Source organism: Camelina sativa, chromosome 3 (genome assembly GCF_030686135.1).
Source record: "Camelina sativa cultivar CO46 ecotype springtype chromosome 3, ASM3068613v1".
Classification (NCBI taxonomy): domain Eukaryota; kingdom Viridiplantae; phylum Streptophyta; class Magnoliopsida; order Brassicales; family Brassicaceae; genus Camelina; species Camelina sativa.
Window position 1 is genome coordinate 13,626,293 of NC_141882.1, and position 19,793 is coordinate 13,646,085.

General features: G+C 32.7%; 3 protein-coding genes, 1 long non-coding RNA gene and 1 other non-coding gene across 12 annotated transcripts; 3 read left to right on the forward strand and 2 right to left on the reverse strand.

The window, feature by feature from the left end:
• Positions 1 to 52: 52 nt before the first annotated feature.
• On the reverse strand, positions 53 to 3,652 carry LOC104777139 (protein SUPPRESSOR OF FRI 4). 6 transcript variants are annotated; one of them, XM_087504132.1, is made up of 7 exons: positions 3,261 to 3,652; positions 2,563 to 2,663; positions 2,205 to 2,328; positions 1,370 to 1,776; positions 1,130 to 1,272; positions 988 to 1,041; positions 53 to 452 (listed from the first exon to the last, which is right to left on the reverse strand). In XM_087504132.1, exons 1-7 carry the CDS (start codon positions 3,452 to 3,454, stop codon positions 381 to 383), a joined length of 1,095 nt encoding a protein of 364 aa, XP_087360258.1. In that variant the 5' UTR covers positions 3,455 to 3,652; the 3' UTR covers positions 53 to 380. The 6 variants fall into 6 exon arrangements, with proteins under 6 accessions (XP_087360258.1, XP_087360255.1, XP_087360267.1 ...); XM_087504129.1 differs by having other exon boundaries at positions 1,370 to 1,779; positions 3,261 to 3,623; XM_087504141.1 differs by having other exon boundaries at positions 2,509 to 2,663; positions 3,261 to 3,602.
• Positions 3,653 to 3,770: 118 nt separating this feature from the next.
• TRNAL-CAA (transfer RNA leucine (anticodon CAA)) lies at positions 3,771 to 3,854 on the forward strand. The gene has a single exon. It is a non-coding gene; the product is annotated as a tRNA-Leu (tRNA).
• Positions 3,855 to 5,635: 1,781 nt separating this feature from the next.
• On the reverse strand, positions 5,636 to 7,834 carry LOC104777140 (protein OSB4, chloroplastic). The gene is made up of 6 exons (XM_010501349.3): positions 7,386 to 7,834; positions 6,668 to 6,939; positions 6,467 to 6,570; positions 6,235 to 6,370; positions 6,035 to 6,102; positions 5,636 to 5,940 (listed from the first exon to the last, which is right to left on the reverse strand). The coding sequence occupies exons 1-6, from the start codon at positions 7,724 to 7,726 to the stop codon at positions 5,830 to 5,832; spliced, it is 1,032 nt and encodes a 343-aa protein (XP_010499651.1). The 5' UTR covers positions 7,727 to 7,834; the 3' UTR covers positions 5,636 to 5,829.
• Positions 7,835 to 7,922: 88 nt separating this feature from the next.
• On the forward strand, positions 7,923 to 9,892 carry LOC104777141 (thioredoxin O2, mitochondrial). Of its 3 annotated transcripts, none has more exons than XM_010501351.3 (7): positions 7,923 to 8,170; positions 8,271 to 8,379; positions 8,627 to 8,692; positions 8,802 to 8,852; positions 8,955 to 9,034; positions 9,413 to 9,457; positions 9,565 to 9,892. In XM_010501351.3, the coding sequence occupies exons 1-7, from the start codon at positions 8,141 to 8,143 to the stop codon at positions 9,661 to 9,663; spliced, it is 480 nt and encodes a 159-aa protein (XP_010499653.1). In that variant the 5' UTR covers positions 7,923 to 8,140; the 3' UTR covers positions 9,664 to 9,892. The 3 variants fall into 3 exon arrangements, 2 of the variants coding, with proteins under 2 accessions (XP_010499653.1, XP_087360208.1); XR_015592308.1 differs by having other exon boundaries at positions 7,972 to 8,170; positions 8,941 to 9,034; XM_087504082.1 differs by having other exon boundaries at positions 7,972 to 8,170; positions 8,802 to 9,034.
• Positions 9,893 to 16,835: 6,943 nt separating this feature from the next.
• Positions 16,836 to 17,934, forward strand: LOC147946890 (uncharacterized). Its single transcript, XR_015586969.1, has 2 exons — positions 16,836 to 17,042; positions 17,379 to 17,934. It is a non-coding gene; the product is annotated as an uncharacterized LOC147946890 (long non-coding RNA).
• Positions 17,935 to 19,793: the final 1,859 nt, after the last annotated feature.

Here is a 19,793-nt window from a genome sequence, read left to right on the forward strand (position 1 = left end):
ACCGTTAATGGAATGAGTTTTACTTTGTATACTAAAAATACGATGCAAACACTTTTGGTGAATCTGTATTATATAATACTTGATCAATTCAGATTTCAGAACAAAAAGAGACCAAGGTTCTTGAAGTCTCCCAAGGACATAAAAAGAAAGAAAGACTCAAACTTTTGGAGAGAAACATCTCTGAGATCCCTAAAACAATGAAAATGGTAAACTAACTCACCTTAGCTAAAGAATACAACAGAAAGTAACAGCTTTAAGTCAGATCATAAATTCAGCTTCTGAAAATCTGAACAAAAGTGAGTGAAGAGTTGTAGTAACAAAGCCCCTTCATTATCGCCTTTTATCTTCGCCACAGGTTTGGTTTTGTTTGGTGCTGAAATCTAAAACGCCATCCGCCCAGCAAGCCTACTCTCTGAGATTCGTCTGTCTATGGCTGCATTTATCGAGTTCATCTGCAACAATTACCAAACTTGGTTCTGAGTAAAAAAGTTGGATGCTTTATTATGCGAAAGACTTAAACAAGTTTTGTTCTTTATGGTCTCCCAAGGTCGTGATTGTGCAAAGGTACCAAGCTTTGCAAAGTTAAGAATATAAAAAGAGCTGACCTGGGTTTGAAACCAAACCTGTAGAGTATGATCTTGTGGAACCAATCACCACATTTTTTATACAATACAAGAGACAGGAGATACATAATGAAAAACAAACAGATACAAAGGTGATTTTCTTTACTACCTATTGCTAGTACTATTGGAAGCTACTAATGATACCTTTTGAACATTAATGATTCGAAATGCTTAAGTTTCTTGCCTAAGTACTTCTTATCGTATCTTAAGGGAATAAAATTATAAACTGAATGATATCGTGGTACCTCCTTAGCACAGAAACAATAGAATCTGGAATGGAGAAGCATAAATAAAGCCTACCGATTGGGTTAGACGTGCAAAAGTAAACTCTTCTTAACTTTAAACAGGGCAAATCAGAACTTACCTGGCTGGTTTCATCGTGCACTTTGTATTTCGGTAAGGACATTCTTCTCTCCTCCTGCAGATACAGACACATTGCGTCAGATTAACAAATGATTCATTACTCACAATTTTCGCTCAAACATGATGTAAAGAAATAAACTAACCATAGACATCGCTTCATCATCCCATACAAGATAGACCTCATTAGGCTGATTGCTAGGAGCTTTATTTGCAATTACTGGAGGTGGACCAATTGAAGGACCACTGGTGTTTGGACCAGAGGCATAAGAATGGGAATTAGTCCCACCTATTGTAACACAACATTATAAAGATATCAGCTGGTGTTTTGACACGAAACAGCTAAACAAATGTAAGCCAATGACTCTAAGAACTTAAGATTGAACCTGGGATAGAATTGTTGGGCGGATAAGCATTTACTGATCCTAAAGCATCTGCATGAGACGGCTGCTGAGCCCCACCAACAGGCAGAGGAGTAGAAAATGGTGAAGCTTGAGAAGGAATGCTGTTATTCACAACAGGGAACAGAGGTTGAGGAACCGGCATTGCAGGTGATGATGAAGGAATCCCAGGAGGTGTAACTCCAGTCATTGGTGAAGGTTGTACTACAGGAGCTGAGGTTGGCAGCGTCATCCCCATATTTTGAACAGGAAAAAGTGGTTGTGGTCGATACCCTAAATGAGCAGCTGGAGGTACAGAAACCGCTGGATTTTGCGGATACCATTGTTGTGGGCGAGGAGGCGGCATAGGCCATACAGGACCAGGAGGACGTATAGTAGCACCGGGATAATACCTGCTGACACGAAATTATATATCATGGTCAGTAGCTATACATATTACAATATCTTAGATACAAGTGTTATTGTGGTCTTGAAGAGGAACGAAAGAATAATTGTTCTATCTTGGAAAATCCCGAGAACAAGTTACGGGAAGTAAGAACCTTATGGGTCATATTTGGTTGAGTGCAACAGTATCTTAAATAAAGATCTACTTCGAAAAATGTATACTACAGATGTTATAGTGGTCTTATATAGAGGAACAAAATTATCATAGGTCTAGGACAGGAACAAGCTAAAGAAACCAATAACCTTTCGCATCATTTTGAGTGCACCAAATTTTAGGACCAGGAAACCAAAAGAAGCAAGAGAACTAAACAAAGACAGCATCTGCAAACTCAACAAGTAACAGCGATAGAGAGAGAATAGCGTTAAAGGTGCATACATTGGTCGCACAACACCAGGCATTTGTTGAGGCGGATATACCATTCCATATGGTCTAGGAACTGCACCACCAAGAGGCGTAGAAGGAATTTCGACTTTCGCAGCTTTTGCTGGAGGCTCTTCCTCTGCAGAAAACATGAGTTCAGTTCAAAAGGTACCATATGTCCATATGAAATAAACCAGCACAATAAAAAAATTTAATAACTTTAAAAAGGCAAAAAGCCGCATCAAAATAAGAACGAGTTTATGACCATTAGATGCAATGAACCCAAAGCACTTGACGAAGTGACAGACGTACTACTTACATTACTTCTCTAAATCGATGGCCAATAATGTAAACAATCATCTCAGCTCCTTACCTTCTTCTCCGTAATGAGCAGCCAAGACATCGGGTGGAATTCCTTGCATTCCATATATTTCAATATCGGTTGAATCTCGACCGGTTTTAGCATTAGGAACCCTGGTATGAAAAATGTAAAAGATATCAAAGTTAGTTGTGTCATGGAATCAAACAAAGAGGGGCCTATATAATAGTGCATCTCTGCAAACACAATGTATGGAACTGAAAGGGTTCCCTAATCAAATCAGACCAAAAACAACATTTACAAGAACTGAGTTGATAATACCGAGGTCTCAAAATTCAACTAAACGAACCAAAGGGAAAAAAAAACAAATCAAATTCCAAATTCAACATGCAAACACATTAAAAGCTACTACAATACCCCCTCCAGTTATGCCTAGACAACCTATCAAGCAAAAGATTGTTCCTTTCCTAAACAGAAATCAGGGTTTATGACCAGCAGATATGTATGAAATTAACCAAACCCCTTCAATACCCAATCCAAAAAACGATTCAAATTCACTAATTTCTCAATAAACATCCACAATCAACCGATCCAAACCACAAAACAGCAGTAAATTAGGACATTTAACATTAACCAAAAGATGATCACACAGAACAAGATCATAGAGGCATCAACCCTAATATCCAAATCAACCCAATACACAAAAAGGAGCCATAAGGGGAAAGGGTCAAAAAAAAAAAAAAGCCACATACTTTGTAACATTCTCTTTATGAACCTGAAGAACATGAATCACCATGCCACTAGCTGTAGAAAGCTTCTTATGACAGACATGGCACTTAAAGTGCTTAGCTTTCTGATGCTGCACCAGAATCTTCTCATCATCAAACTCTCTGTCGCAGTAATAACACCACACCTTCTCCGTCGCTCTCTTCTTCTTCTTACCCATCACTAAACCTTTCTCCTATGTATTTTTGATTTCACGAGATTGATGATCTCAAATCTAATCGAAATCGAAAGCTCCCGTCTCCCAAAGTCTCGTTCTTTGTCTCCTTCGTCCCCCCTCCGCTCGCTAGGGTTTCTATTGGCACTTCTGCGATCTTCTCTGTTTTATTTTTTATCTTTTAAGGTTTACTCTTTTGTATTTATAAGAAAAGGAACGTTCTTCTGAAATATTTCGTTAAAGCCCACACGTTTTGCTTAATTACATAATTTTCCTAACTAGTAGGTGTTATCTATTTCTATTTACGAAGAACCACAAGTAAGTCAGGATGGCCGAGTGGTCTAAGGCGCCAGACTCAAGTTCTGGTCCTCGTAAGAGGGCGTGGGTTCAAACCCCACTTCTGACAATAATCATTTTCGATATTTTATCATTTCTCTTTTTTTTCCCCAAAGTCTCACATTGACTAAGGGACTGTTGTTGAATTGTATTCTTTTATTTTACACATTCAAATCTATTTATGATATATAAAAATATTTAAAACGTGATCAATGTAGATTTTGAAATTCAAAAATAAATCATTAAATGAATATTATGAAATTTTAAATAATATTTGTAAATCATAAAATCAATAACACATAATTTTGAGAAGTATTTTAAAATTAATGATTCAATAACAAATCATTTTGTTTGGATTTCCAAATCCATTAAAATCATATAACAAAAAAATTCCTCTAAACACAAAGAAATAATGTACAAAAAGAATTTGTCTTAACATAAATAAGAATAAAAGAAATTTTGACCAAGAAAAGATTCTGCCACAAAGAAAAGATTCATTTTCCTTTTTCCCTGATTTGTTGTTATTAACAAAAATGAGATATAGAGAAACTTTGACCAAAAAAAGATTCTGCCACAAAGAAAAATATACTGAGAAGAGGTAACAGTTTCAGAAAGGATTATAAATAGAAGATAGCTAAAAACTATTCATTAAAGTACCAAAGAAAAAAAAAAAAAAAAAAAAAAAAAAAAACAGGCAGCTAAAAAAGCAAAAAATATGGGTGCAAATTGGAATTCGATTATTGTAATTGTGTTTGTGATGACAATGGTAATGGTAATGGCAATGAATATTGTCAATGGAGAGACGTTGGCTCAATGCCGTGAAAATTGCATTCAAGAATGTGCCACCACCGGTGCACTTCCGATCAAATGCCTTCAGAATTGCTACCGTAGATGTCACAAACTTCGTTGAGGTATATATATATATATATATATATATATATATATATTCAATAAGCAAGAGGAAAACAATAGTTTAATTAACAGTTTTGAGAAAATGTCAAAGAAACAGTATTTTTAATGAGTTATTACCATATTTCTGTAACTATTGAAGAAATGTTAACCCTTTGTATCAAACTTAAGAAAAAAATTGGAAAGACCTAAAATATTGTAAAAACAAAGGTTAATGGATGGTTTCTACATTGTATGCATGGTGGAAGCGCAGGCATAGAAGAGATGAAGAATAAAAGACTTGAAGTCATGAATCAGTGTTGGACTCTTGAGACTTTACTTCTAATATCTTTATAACATCAAATTGTAAGAGAGTAATTAATAAAATCAAATTTCACCATGCATATGTCTCTGGTCTAGACTCTTTGTTCCAATTTATGCACACATAAGTACTACCACGTTTCTCATATCCGTAGAAGGCAAAATTGGCCCTCACTTGTTTTGCCTTTGCAATAATGATCTCCTTACAAGGGCATAGCACTCTCATTACAGAAATATGTGGGAACAGAGTTCCTAAATCAAATGCAACATTTCTAAACCTAAGCTTACTCTTCTTGAGATCGTAATAGACAACATAAGTTATACCGTATCCTACATCGCATTCGTAAGGTACAAAAAATAATCTCACCCGTATGAATATTGCCTCTAATGAGTAACGTATCTTCGACCATTATATATTTCTCAGCATCTTCCACATCCCACATGTCAAATATATGAAGTAAGGTTACTTTCCCCATCGATTCGTTCCTGCTGATCTTTGTCGTTTTACTGCGACGTCTTATAGTGTTCTTTTATGACGTTTCTTGTTTCACTAAGCATAAACCCTAATCTCTCTCTCTTCCTTCACTTCTCTTTTTTTTCTATTCAATTATAAATATTAAGCTAGTCTTTTAAGGAATCGAATTGGACTAAGCCCGTAACTTAATTAAATAAATGAGACGAAGAGAACTGGAACATCTCTGTTTCTTTCTGCTTGAAGATAGAATCTCTATGTTCTAATATATGCACATAAGATAAAACGTCTATGACTAACATTTCAACTATCCATAGAAGCCATATAAAAATATTAGAGCGACGCAACATGAACATTGGTCACTTCATTTGCTCTTTGGAGGAGGCAGTCTTTCTAACACCCAGCTCGGAGAATCATTCAGCCAGAGACCTACACCGGTTTCTTTGTGCTTGAAATCCGGCGATTTTGGGTTTCTCTACATGGATTTGAGTTTTTGAATGATTGGTATGTTATTATAGTAGATGTAGAAAGGATTTGATTAAAGAGGTAAAGGTTTTTACTTTGTTTACCTTGTTCAATCTATTGTCCCACCAATTACTCATGTTTCCCACCAAGTCCTTCCATGATTCCTCTCCGGCTTCACATGTTTTACAGAAGCAAGATTGTTAAACAAAATTGGATATTGCATCTTCTGAGTCAGAGACAAAGAAGTTCAGCTGTCATTCCAATTCTATTTGAGATTCAATGGTAAGACAACTGTTTCCCTTACCCTTTGGTTGTTTCAAGTAATTTGGAATATCAAACTTCACATCTTTGAGCTCGGACAAAATATCTTTGGGAGCTTGGTTAAGCCAAAGCGCTTCACTCCCGTCTCTCTTCTTGAAATCAGGGTGTTTAGGATGTACCTGTAGACAGAGAGATATCAAGAAATAAAGGAAACTTTTTTGACAAATGGATCACGGCATTGTAACAAATAGAACCACTAGAATAAGTTCAATTACCGATCCATTCTCTTTGCTTTCCCGGTAATCAAACCATTCATTCGGACAATCAACAAGATCAGTCCAACGATTACTTCCAAATTCTCTTACCTTTTTAACGCTAGCTAAGAACAAAGAAGACCAAATATTCATGGTTAGAGCCATCATCGGTTATAGATAGCCAAACACGTATCAAGAAAGAAACATGATCGATGCACTTACCAGAATGCTTTAGCACACCTTCATTTTGGTCCAACGTTGGCAAAGCTTTTGGTAAAGGTTTAGAACCTTCAATATAGTGGAGATCATGAACCATTACTTGATGTGAAAAGCTACCATGAAAGCTTTTAAACATCTGAACATACGCTTGCTCAGAATTGGCTCCAGATTGAATCACATCTCCTAAAATCTGTCCTGTAATATGAACCCGATCGTTTTTCTTCAAATAAGAGTTAGCCATATGAGCTAAATCCCCTTCAAACAGTAGCGGAATCCTGAATGGTTCACAGAATCCAACAAAATGTCGTATCAATACAATATACCAAATACATCATCCTAACAAATATCAACTTCGTAACAGCCTAAAATCCAGCAAATCCCGTTTTTTAAGCAGAATGTAGAAATGCTTAGACAATAGATTGACACGAATCATGGCTTGAGGCCTTAAACTTTACAAGAACCCAATCTACAATTCAAACTGCAATTCAAAATCTTGACTTAAAGTCTTAAACTTAACAAGAACCCAATCTGCAATTCAAAATCTTGGCTTAAAGTCTTAAACTTTACAAGAACATTCAACACAGTTGAGAATCATAACCCACCAAATTCAAAATCATGGCTTAAAGTCTTAAACTTTTTAACTCAGTTCTGAGACCCAACATGCAAAAAACTCTCAAAACACCAAAAAAAGAAACAATTTTTTTAAAAAAAAAAGACTAACCAGAAATTAGTAGATGAATCAGACTCGGATTTGGAATCAGAAGAAGGTTCATGGGAAATGACTGTTCCAGCCCAGAACTTTCCATCAGTTGTAGAGTCGCACTGAACTGGCTGGTGAACGTACCCAATCAAATCAATAGAATTCGCGATTTTGGGTTGGTAAGGTACCTCCGCCGGTCTCGGCCACTCCTCCGACGATTTCTCAGCTCCGCGAGTACGGCTACTACTTCCCGTAGAAAAAGTTGAATGACATCGCTGAGAAAGAACCAACGATTGTCTAGTAGCAGTTGATATCAACGAAGGTCTTATCGACTTCGATAGTGACCTCGCAAGAAACTGCATTTCGAGTAGAGGATTCAAGTTCTAGGGTTTATGGGGTTTTTTGACGACAAAAGACAAAGACTTCGCCTTTTTTTAGACTCTTCGGGTTTGTCATAAACCGGTGTCGTTTCTTCACAAAGTCGTTTCGCGGGCAAATAAAATCAAAAACGACGTCGTTTGGTTATAAAATGGTGTCATATCTTTGTATTATGTTTTTACGGGGATAATTTAGAAATTGTAGCTTTTGTATGGGTTATTTTGTAATTTATTTATTTGTTTAGTTTCGCAACTTCGCCGTGCGCGGCGGGAGAGAGAACGCTGTGGTGGAGGAAAAAAAAAAGAAGAAACCTTTACAAATCGGAAAATTCAAGAAACCCTAAATCGACGAAAAAGGAGGGATCTTTGAAATCAGAAGCTTCGTTGTGTGTTCATACGATGAAGAGTCAATGGTCTAATTTTCATCAGGTTCTTTTTCAACTCTCTCTCTTTCTCTTAAGACATCTTTATATCGCGACCATCTCTGATTCTATTCCCAAACCTCGTTTTTTTTTTTTTTTTTTTGCAGATAGGGAGAAACTCTTTCTTAGCTGCTTCCACTATTTATGTTTCGACTGAGTTCAACTTCTTAAACACTCCTCTTCCTGATCGAAGTAGCTTTTGCTTTGCAGCAAAAGGTAAATTTAATTTGGTTCTGTGGTATTCTTGTATAGATACATGAATTTGGTGTAGTGTTAAGCATCGATGGTATTGGTCTAGGTGATTGTTTTATTTGCTTAGAAATGAGATTGAATTGGTAAAAAAATGAGCTTTAGCTTGAGGGTACTGGATTGGAGTTTTCTGATCATATTCTTTGTAATGAGTATACCTTGTTTCTTATTTGTGTGAGATTTTTTGCTGATCCTTGCTACTTGAAAATTTTAGATAGATCCAGCTTTGTAGTGTTGAAATCGGAGGCGGAGTTCAATAGTGCATTGAGCAAAGCCAGAGGTAAATAAATTGTCCTGTGTTTCTTCTTTGTTATCTACTTCAGAACTATATGAGTGGTTTAGTATGATTTAGTTCCTTTATCTCCTCTTTTGATGTATACATTGTTCAGATGGATCTTTGCCATCAGTTTTCTATTTCACTGCTGCTTGGTGTGGACCTTGTAAGTTTTTAGTTTCCTTCCTGAAAGCAAGTTTTTGTTCTGCATTTAACATCTTACAGACGAGTGGTGGTATTAATTTATGTATTAGTGGTTTGACTATAGGCAGGCTTCTCGCTCCTGTAATATTGGAGCTCAGTAATAAGTATCCTGATGTAACAACGTATAAGGTCGACATTGACGAGGTATATATGGTTGCATTTAAATATCTATGTTCACTAGAATGGCTTTCGTAAGTCTATATTAGTATCATGATATCATCATGCGATCAAAGCCACCATTGTTTATAGTCAAAGGCTTTTCAAGTTTCTGCTATCTAAAGCCTTTTAAATAGTCGATATGTAGAACCAAATGAATATCTCAACTAATGGAAAGTCTGAGATCAATTGCTACACTCTGCTGGCTACAACTACTGGTTACTGATGTCACATCCTTGAAAACGACATAAGTCAAGTCGCGTAGTAGATTAATTTTGTTGTTAAGTCACGCAGAAATAAGCTATCTTCTTATGAATATCACTGTAAGCTCCATTTACAAAGATATTTTTTCTTGCTTCTTTGTAGGGCGGTCTTACAAATGCTATTGGGAAGCAAAATGTCTCTGCTGTGGTAACATCCTCTGTTCCTTTTAAAGATAACTTTACTTTCTAAGATCAAGCATGAACTAGTACTGCATCTATATGAGCCCATCTAATGGAGCATTATGTTGAATACAGCCAACACTACAATTCTTCAAAGGAGGCGTGAAGAAAGCAGAGATTGTAGGTGTGGATGTGATGAAGCTGAGGAATCTCATGGAAAAACTCTACAAGTGAGAGAGACTCTTGAAGTTTTTGTACACTACACATTGCTTTGAAGTTGTGATTATTTTGTTCGTTTGCTTTTTACGTTATAGATTCTTTCATTCTCGTGTTCCTGCAATTCATAAGGGTGGCTAAGTTTGGTTTCTGTTAAACAAATGGGTGTACAAGTTGTTTTTATTTTGACTCTTCGTCATACTAAAAGTGTTGTTACTTAAAAGAATGTGATATGGACTTGTGTTTCCTTCCTGGGCCAATGGATGAAATCAAACAGACTCGGGCTGGTTGTTAAGAAGAAGATTCGTGTGATTTCCCTCGACCAAGAATACATTATATAAACCGGGACATCTCAAATTTGGCTAAACCAAACCGAGAAAATGACAGGACAGTTGTGAAAATCAGTATGCGAGACTGTGAGTGATAAAGAGAGAAGAAGAAACAAATACAAAGGGAGTTAGATGAGAGTGAGTAGTAGGACCGGATTTGACCGGTATAGTACAATCTGTTTTTACAGCTCCATTCAGAGACTTTAAGTAACAACCATTAACGAATGAGAACGAACATGTTATTATTATACACTACCACTGGATTGTACCTCGAATAAACGTAAACATAAAAGACCTACAAATTCTATGTTGATTATAACTAGAAGTTTTATAAGTCGTCAGATCACATCTATATGTATTTGGATAATGTAAAACAAAACGAAGTTGGGTTGAAGTCCTTTTGTTTAGTCTTGGTGTACCAAGAGTTTAGTGTCGTGAAGTGTTTTTTTTTTGTTGGTTGCGTTGTTTTTTGATATTCTGTGTGGTAAGGGATAAATTATATAATCTTGAATGTGGTGTAGCTAAAACTGTCTATCATACAACTTTTATTATGCATGTAAAGTTGTTTATTGTGAAAGTGTATGCAAAAATCGTTGGTCGTATTTTATATACTGCATGGAACCATATTTGTTTATTGTGATGAGTAATAAGATGATCATCAGCATCAATAATAGAACTAAGCTACCCTATTTTTACATATACTTTTATGGTTAAATCTAAATGGAAATTGAAACCTCGAACAAATCTATATATGACTCAATTCTGATTAAACATGAAACTTCACCGGACATAATTTTAACTGGAATACAGTACATGATAAATTGACGAATTTTTTGAACAAAAAAAAGGAAGATAAATTGACGAATTTATGATAGAAAATTGAAATGTTAGATTGTCACACTCACAAATATTCAATCTTAGATACGAAAAAACTCCCTTTTTTTTTGTAATAATCCTTTTTGTGGTCTTCGTTTTTTACTTCAATTCTTCTTTTGGTTTTATCAAAAGGAAGTAAATAATAATTCTTCTAACAATAATAAAAAGAAAAATAAATGGGATGAAAGAGAGAGAGAGAGAGAGAGAGAGAGAGGAGGGTGGGGAAATGGTCAAAGGAGAAGGACAATGATTTGGCCCTCTTTTGTTTCTTCGGTACTTTTATCTCAGTCTCCTTTTAATTTTCCAAATTTTATCTCTAAACTTATCATCTTTTTTGCTATTCATAGCAAAAACACAATCCATATTTGTGCTTAAACAGACTTTGATATCTAAACGATTAACTGTGTCGTAAAAGTTCCTTACAATTATGTAACTATCTGTGAAACTTAAATATTAATCCGACAAAAGTTTGAATTCCTCGAACTTTTGTGTAGGTTTTATATGAGTTATAATCATGTGGTAAAAGAAAGGTTCACAACTCTTGATCACTAGGTAAGTAGAACCTATATGGGCCAAAATGTTCTATTTGGTTCAATCACAGCATATATTTTGTCATTTTATATAATTATATATTAGTGCAATTAAGATTGTAGATAGTGATACCATCCTATGGCTTGTCATATCAAATAAGATTATGTCATTCCCAAAATATATTTGATAAGAGAATAATACACTCACTTTGTCTTCTACTAGATTGTGATATAGTTAAATTTTGACTACAATGACTTGTGATGCTTATAGTTATTAGTTATACATTTAGAAACGAAAACATATCATAAATCTTCAAATTTGAGCTATCCGGACCCGACCTACAATTTGATATACTAAGGGTTCGAATGGTAACCGCGGTTTTGGTTTTTCGGGGAAAGCGGTATTATAGTGCGGTACAGTTCAACTGCGGTACGTGTAGGAGAAATATATTTGCGGGATAAGTGCGGTTTGTACAAAATAAGCGGTACAGAATAATATTTGATTGGTGAAAAAACTACTTGCGGTGCAGACTATATATATATATTAATAATTAATTATTTTTTCCTTATTAATAAATAAAAATAACATATTTTTATAAACCACTTATACAAAAATTAATCAAAATATAAATTTATTTTTTTAACATACATATTGTTAAATGCTTTGAATAATTATATCATAAAAAAGTACAATACATTAAAAAAATATTATCTATTACTTTAATTTTCCCATAACATACTATTAAATTATTTATTAATAGTTATATGTTTCTTTGTATATGTATTTAATTGTTATAATAATAGTGTAGTGTTACTGCAGTTTTTAGTTGAAAACCGCTGCATAAAACACATATTGCATTACAAAAGCGGTTCAAATACAAAAAATCAGTACATAAAACCGCAAATCACAAAACAATTTTTTTTGGAAAACGCAAATTTATAATTTTCTGTATGATTGATAACCATGTGTGGTTTTGTCAAATTTTTTCTTGAAAACCGCTTATCTCATGTTTCCATTCACGCCCTTATACTTATACGTTAATATTCCTTCAGTTTCAAAATATAAGATGTTTTAGAGAAGTTTTTTTGTTTCATAATATAAAATGTTTTCAAGTTTCTATGCAACTTTTAGATTAGTTTAGTATTTTATATTATTGAACTTGTTAAAAGTAAAGACTTTTTAATTAAAACATCATATATTTTAAAATGGAGGGAGTATATGTTAACTTCGAGTGTGGAAGTTCCACATATCCGTCCAAAAATAGTAATCAAATTCGTAAACAAAAAACAGATAATTTTTTTTATTGATTAACAAATAAACATACAAAACACTAAAATTATTATTAGTTAAATATCTATAAGATATGTTGAATTAAATCTAATATATCATAAAATAGCAAAAGTTGTATTTATAAATAAAAGAGTTACAAAGCATATGTGAGAAACAATTTATTATACATATCCTGACCTCATAATAATTATACTCGAATCGAGGCCCAACTTTTACGGATTCAAAATTGCTTGCTTTTCAATTCCAGAATTTCAGATTCTAGATAAGAAACTCATGTAGATATGAACATATATATCAAATTTTTTGCCTAAAAACCCCAAAGAAAATCTAAAAGTTTTTATAGAAAGAAATCACTTTACTAAATTTCTACTGTTCTCTGTTAATACAACTGAGATGTGTAAACGAATTGTCTGTAATTAAACTGGAGTTTCTGATAATTAATTGCCACCCATCTGAACTCTATAATCAAGAAGACAAAACAAGATCGGTAGGAGGTCCTCAGAGGCCAAAAGGACTGACAATTGTTTTCAATAATGAGAGTGATCTTTTGGAGCAGTGAGTCAGATCCATCAAATGGAGAAGACTATTCTCTCTCTTCTCTCAAAGAAGGTCCCATCTAAAGAAAGGCTAATAGATTGCCAGATTCTGCAGGGAGTAAATTGGCCAGCTAGTTTTTTTCTTTCTATGGCCTCTCTGCACCACCACCTTCATCATTTTCATCCCTCCTTTTTCTTCACATTTATATATTACTCTTATTTTGACATATATAACTTTAATCAAGAGATACATGCACATAAATGGTTAATGTCATACTGTGACACACAAACGAAATGGTTAATAAATAATTACTAGATATTAAAGGAGTGAGTGACAAACTGACAATGCATTCTTCTTTTTTTTTTTTTTTTTTTTTTGACAATTTACATCAGCTACCTTTATTTGCGATTGCAAATTGTTACTCCTCGAAATAATTTTGCTTTCTTCTTGAAAGCTTTTCGTATCTCTTTTATTGTGTCTCAAAAATAGGGGTTTGTAGTTTATATATAACTAAGGTGGATAGTCACTGTCATGTGCATAGAGGGGACATCCTAAGAAAACTCAATAAAAATAAAATAAAATACTTTGAATTGCTCATTTTTTGTATATATCTTTCTAAAATAATTACGTGGGTCCTTAAGGGAGTGAAGCCTACACATTACAAAAATGTCGACATCATGTAGGTTCCATTTACATAAATGATTGAGTAAATGGTCAAAAGCTTCTATCATACCATATGCCTTAAATCTTTCTCTCTTTCTTTTCCTTCGAACAAATATTCCAAATGAAACTCGTTATATTGTCTTAACTTTCTGATAATGAAAAACCCCTATTACGGTTATACAGATTCCATTTAACAAGTATACGAGTTTTGCGGAAATAAGCAGGCTAATACGACATACCTAAACAAGAAAACATCATTGCACAATTAACTGTAATGCCATAATGTTGGAATCTATGAATACACAACCTTTCAAATATATACAATCAATTTCTACTTATAACTTCATCAGATTGCACCTTCTACTACTTAAAAGTTAACACAAGAATTCTGAGCTAGATGACAATCCAATTTTGTAATTTAATTCATCTTTAACAAAAAGGAAAAAAAACTTGGTATATCTAAAAAAACAATACCCCAAATTCCATATTACTAGGTGGAAATAAATATCTACATATTAAATAAAAACATTTCTTTGACTTGGCAATTTGTTGGGATAAAACTCCTTGCCACTTTGTATGATATCAACAAAATATATAATGAATAATCAATTTGCATATATATTTGGTCCGACCTCAATTTGCATATAAAAATGAATAATCAGCCGTCGTGGTATCTCTCCTTTTCTTTTAGCCTATGAACCATGTGTGTGCCTCTGCCTGGTGGTCGATTAATAATTTAATACATTACTTTAGAAAATTTATAAGACTTGTTTTTTTTTTGTTAAACAATTTATAAGATTTGTTTAACTAGTTTTATTTATCTATCACGAGTGACCATTTATTTTGAGGTTTTATCATCATTCACATCATACGAGAATTATGAGTCTTTAGGAAACTTGGTTTGAGGCTTAATTGTGTGGCTATATCATATTAGAAGCCACTATGCTAATTAAATCAGTAATGAATGGATAACGAAAGCAAATCTTGCTTGTTTACCAAAATTTCATAATGGTTATGTTAAATAGTAACACTTTACTCGAAGCATGAAGATGTTTAGTTTTGAGATTTTTTTTTCGTCTGTCTTTTATTTGTCAAATAGTTGGGAGATTATTTCAAAAGAAGTTCCCAACAAGTCAAATGTACTTCATTGATATAATCATATACCTTACAGAATTGTTCCAAATTTTCAAACATTCACTATTACTCTAAAAATTGGAGTGAAAATGGAGAACATAGAGACCAAGCAATTCAACAAGCTTTATTTACTCCAAACCTCTAAACACATAACTAAAAATATTTTATGTAAGTTTTACAAACTCATTTAATCGTATCAACTCGACCTTAAGACGTACCCTTGATACTAATTAATTCCTAATAACTTGTTTCAACACGCAAAATCGCTCGAGCACAAAAGACTCACTCACAGAGACAAAAATTTCCAAGCTATCCGCCTTTCTTTCAAAGTATTTCAGCTAATATAATTAAGATCCGTGAATATCACTCTAATTGATAAATCCCCCAAAACTTAGCATGGTATTCATCTAATACGTAGATTTTCAAAACATACGTGTGTATCTTAAATCTTTCTATGTATCTTCAAGTAAAACATAAATTTAGGGTCTTAACAAAATACTAAATGGCTAAATTTTGGGCCCAACTTAACTAAAAAAAAGTCTACAGGGTAGAATTATAGTTTTTTCTCTCAAATATATTTGCAAAATACTTATGGGGTACGTCTATGTAAAGACTAAATAACTAACTGACGTTGTGTCAATTTTCTTAGTTATAGTGATTACCAGATAATTTAAAAATGGTAAAATTTGTAGATACGAAAAAAAATAATGAAGGTGGAAGCCTCGTTGGTCCAGTAGTTGGCTTAGGATTCATTAATGCTTCTATACCATAAGGTATGAGGTTCAATTTTCAGATAATACGATTTATTAATTGTGCAGATTAATAGAGGCAAATTTACAGACGATAATAAATACCATGAGGTCTAGTGATGCATAATTACCGTCGTTCGCCGTGATTCTACATACATATGAAGATGAGCATAGAGAAGGGAGGTGACCATCAAGAACATGGAGCACATGAGAGCAAGAGTGTTTGTAGTGAATTTAGTAGGATCAGAAAAAAATTGCCCATTGTAGAATCATATATAATTGTTCTCATAATTTGCTATTAATAATAAATTCAAATGATAAAAAAAATAATAATAATGAAGTTTACAAATCTAGTAGAAGATGTGGTTGGGGAGTCTGGTTTATGTTAAGTCCTACATTACACATTTAGGAAATTATCTAACTAAGCATCTACGATAAATTGTAAAATTTGCATTTTGACCCCCACCGCTCTATTAATTATTGTTCCACGTACCGCCTGACGTCAATGTCGACATTAATGATAATTTCCATTTCATGTTTATGCTAGTATAAAATAGAATATATACAGTAGAACCTCTCTAATTAATACTCTGTAAATTAATAATTTCTATAAATTAATAAATTTCTTTAGTCCCAACTTGGGACTAATGTAATTTTGAACATTATTCAATAATATAATAAAATAATAATTTTTTTGAAAATCTTTTATAAATATATGGTCCCATCAATAATATAAATTAATAATTATATAGAATTATCCAAATATATGTATATATAGATACATTAATTTTTATTAGAGTTCATTTTTGATATTTTTAGTATATAAAAATCTTTGAGTGCTATTGTCAAAACATGATAATTGTTATTTTCATTGTAATTGATTTTATAAAAATATTAGTTATAACCATAAAATTTTATTTTTAATGTTTTTTAACCAAATTAGGAAAATCTCTATAAATTAATAATTATTAATTTATCAAGAAATTAAAATCTCTATAAATTAATAGATTTTCTTAGTTTCAATATTATTAATTTATAGAGATTTTACTATATATATAAAATGTTGTGCTTAGTGTAAATTGTAGAATGTATTATGTATACATATATATATGAGGAGGAGCATATATATAAATAATATATGGATATTTTATCCCGACGATAGAGAAAGAGATCTTAGTGGACTTCTGCAGCTAAAGGCTCTGTATGACACACACACAGACACGTCCTATTGTTTCCTATCTGTCCGACTACCTCGAACCTCTTGTGCCTTGACGCACAGGCTGTCCAGGTGATACATATCCATTATCATATTTACATATATATAAATATCCGGTCTATATATATATATTACATAGTAATTCATTAGTGTATGGAATCATATTGCACTACTCTAATATTTTTATATATGTCGAAACAGACCAAATTTTATATATATATATATATATCATTTATAAATAAAAGTAAAATTTTCAAAAAAAAAAATATATGAAATTTTGCAGTGAAAAAACAAATTTCATAATAAACGTTTACTTAGTATAGTTTATTACTATTTTTTTGGTGTGCATCCTAAATACTGTAATGAAATCATATTATGAAATTGTTCTAGTTTTCTTTTTCAAAAAAGAAACGAACGTCAGGAGTCAGGTGGCAATTGGCATGGTTCTTGAGAAAGTCTGAATTGGTGAATGGGAACCCATCTCTCAGCCTAATGCCTCTTTTTCCGATAAACAAATAATAAGATCCATAATGTTTTCCCCTTTCCTCTGCTCTTTTAAAAAAAAAAGAAAAAAAAAAGGTGAATTTGCCTACAGCCAAAATAGCAAATGTAACGAAGAATATAGCCATATAATGAGTGAAATTAAGTGAGTAACCAAAGGATATTGTGAGATTACCATATTACACTCAAATGGTGATAGTGGCCGGAATTGTGGCCCATGAAAGTGGTCGTCGGAGTGATCACCAAAATAGTGGCCGGTGGAGGTTGTGACTGGAAGGTGGTCGTTGGAGTGGTGGCCGGAGGTGATCACCAGAATGTGATCGGAGATCGTCGTTGGAATGTGGTCGGAGGTGACCGGAGGTGGTCGGAGGTAATGGTAGACTGGTGGTGGTTGTGGTGGGAGGAAATAGTGTAAAAGATTAATTATGTAATTAATATATAAAATATAGAGTATATAAAGTTTTGATGGTTAGTATAGTTAGTGGGTAAATTATAATTTTTTTTTTGTGGTTATAGACTGCAATTTTCCAAAAACAAATCATACAGATCCTCACCAAAAAATGGTGGAAAAAAAAATTCAGATATATATCTTCAAACCATCTATCTATTTGTGATAGTATTCCTAAAAATATTTTCCCCTTTCGTTTATTAAATATTCTTTGTTTTGTTTAATGATTTCTATATATTCCAAATTTAATTAATATCAGTAAATTAAAACTATAGTTAAACTATTCATGAGAAATTAAAAATTAAATTATTAAATTAAAATTATTAATAGCCAATTATTATAATTTATATATAACTTTTTTATTAGAAACTAATCATCATCGATATAAAGATGATATAATAAAGGTACTTTTTTCGTCTTTAAAAAACGATGAAACAAAAAGATCAATACAGTAAAATTGTGTTTGCTTCCAATAACAAAAGAAAAAATCAATTACTACTGATACAAATACATTTAGCTATTAATTACTACGTTAGGATACTAATTATTACTTTTTTTAATGACCTTTATCTTAAGAACAAACAAAATATTCAGCCCAAAGCCATTGCATTTGCATGTGGGGGAGAAAAGAACATGAAGGCATTCTTGGCAGAGAAATACACGTGTCAAAATCCCGTATTGCCACCTACTGTATGTACGCCAATGGCCTGGACTGTTGCATAGATTGTTACAAATATGGAAACCTAATACGAAGAAGTGGACCGACCATGTGCTTTTTATCCTCATCAAGCTCTGAAAATATATTTCTCATTTTATTTCTAATATATAAAAAGAATTAGATAGATGTATTGAATTTTTTTTATTAATACATTTATTTTTATAATTATTCCTTAATATTTTCAGTAAATCTTATACACACACGTGACATTTTCTTAAATTATATTCTTTCAGATATTTGGTTAGATATATGGTTTTTTGGTGTTGTTATATATGGTTTCATGTTCATCCGTCTAAATACCATCAATTAGAATCGACATTAAATTCTGATGGTTTAGTGTAAACGTTAAAGTTCGACTGACAACTGATGAATACAATAACCTAATAATTATATTCTATGAATTTGTATTTCGTCGGTAACATTTTTATGACCGGTTTGGAGTTTTATGGTGTAAGAAAGATCCTGATATCGTCTGTATAAAAACGATTTAATTTGCTTTCATAATTGTCCTTTGAAATGTTTTTATAACCCGTAATTGTTGTATTCATATGAAACACTTGACAAAATACCCCGACCATGAGGTGGGTTTAATTCCCGATGAAAGGATCCTAAGATGCAATTGCATATAAAACAAAACATAGAGTTCCTACATTTTAATTGAACAGATCATTATATAATGAAACAATTTTCAGAACCACACTAATTGGATTGTGAAAACTAAACAACAATAGTTGAAACCAAAGTTTTATTTCTTTCTCATATATTTATGTATTATTTTATTTTTTTAATCATTGTGCAGTTACTACACATGACCTACTCTGACAAACTTAAAAAAATAAACTTTCCACAAAATGAAAGACCTTAATTGTTAAAACATATTTAGGTTCCAAATTCTAGCTAGCGTTACTTCGCGTTATAAGTTTTGTTTGGTTATGCATCAAGTCTTGTTAGTGACGTATTATAATACTTGTTTAGTTGTTTAAATCACTACTATATATATAAATTGTTATATACTAATTACTTAATAGTTTCTTGATTCTATCGTACCAAATCAACGTTGAATCGTAGTAGTTAGTAGTTCCAAATTTCTGCTGCCATAAATTTCACCATTATTACCTCACTACTATAGTACTGATTTATTTTTATTTTTTAAAAG

Bases quoted from the DNA above. Each gene is read 5' to 3' on its own strand.
- LOC104777139 (XM_087504126.1), bottom strand. From the start codon at position 3,454: ATGGGTAAGAAGAAGAAGAGAGCGACGGAGAAGGTGTGGTGTTATTAC. The intron at 2,664-3,260 runs GTATGTGGCTTT...TTTTCATACCAG, and splicing joins CATAAAGAGAATGTTACAAA to GGTTCCTAATGCTAAAACCG. The intron at 1,780-2,204 runs GTATGCACCTTT...ATTTCGTGTCAG, and splicing joins CCTGGTGTTGTGCGACCAAT to CAGGTATTATCCCGGTGCTA.
- LOC104777140 (XM_010501349.3), bottom strand. From the start codon at position 7,726: ATGCAGTTTCTTGCGAGGTCACTATCGAAGTCGATAAGACCTTCGTTG. The intron at 6,371-6,466 runs GTAATTGAACTT...CTCTGTCTACAG, and splicing joins AAAGCAAAGAGAATGGATCG to GTACATCCTAAACACCCTGA. The intron at 5,941-6,034 runs GTAAACAAAGTA...AAATCCATGTAG, and splicing joins GGGACAATAGATTGAACAAG to AGAAACCCAAAATCGCCGGA.
- LOC104777141 (XM_087504082.1), top strand. From the start codon at position 8,141: ATGAAGAGTCAATGGTCTAATTTTCATCAG. The intron at 8,171-8,270 runs GTTCTTTTTCAA...TTTTTTTTGCAG, and splicing joins AATGGTCTAATTTTCATCAG to ATAGGGAGAAACTCTTTCTT. The intron at 9,035-9,412 runs GTATATATGGTT...GCTTCTTTGTAG, and splicing joins ATAAGGTCGACATTGACGAG to GGCGGTCTTACAAATGCTAT.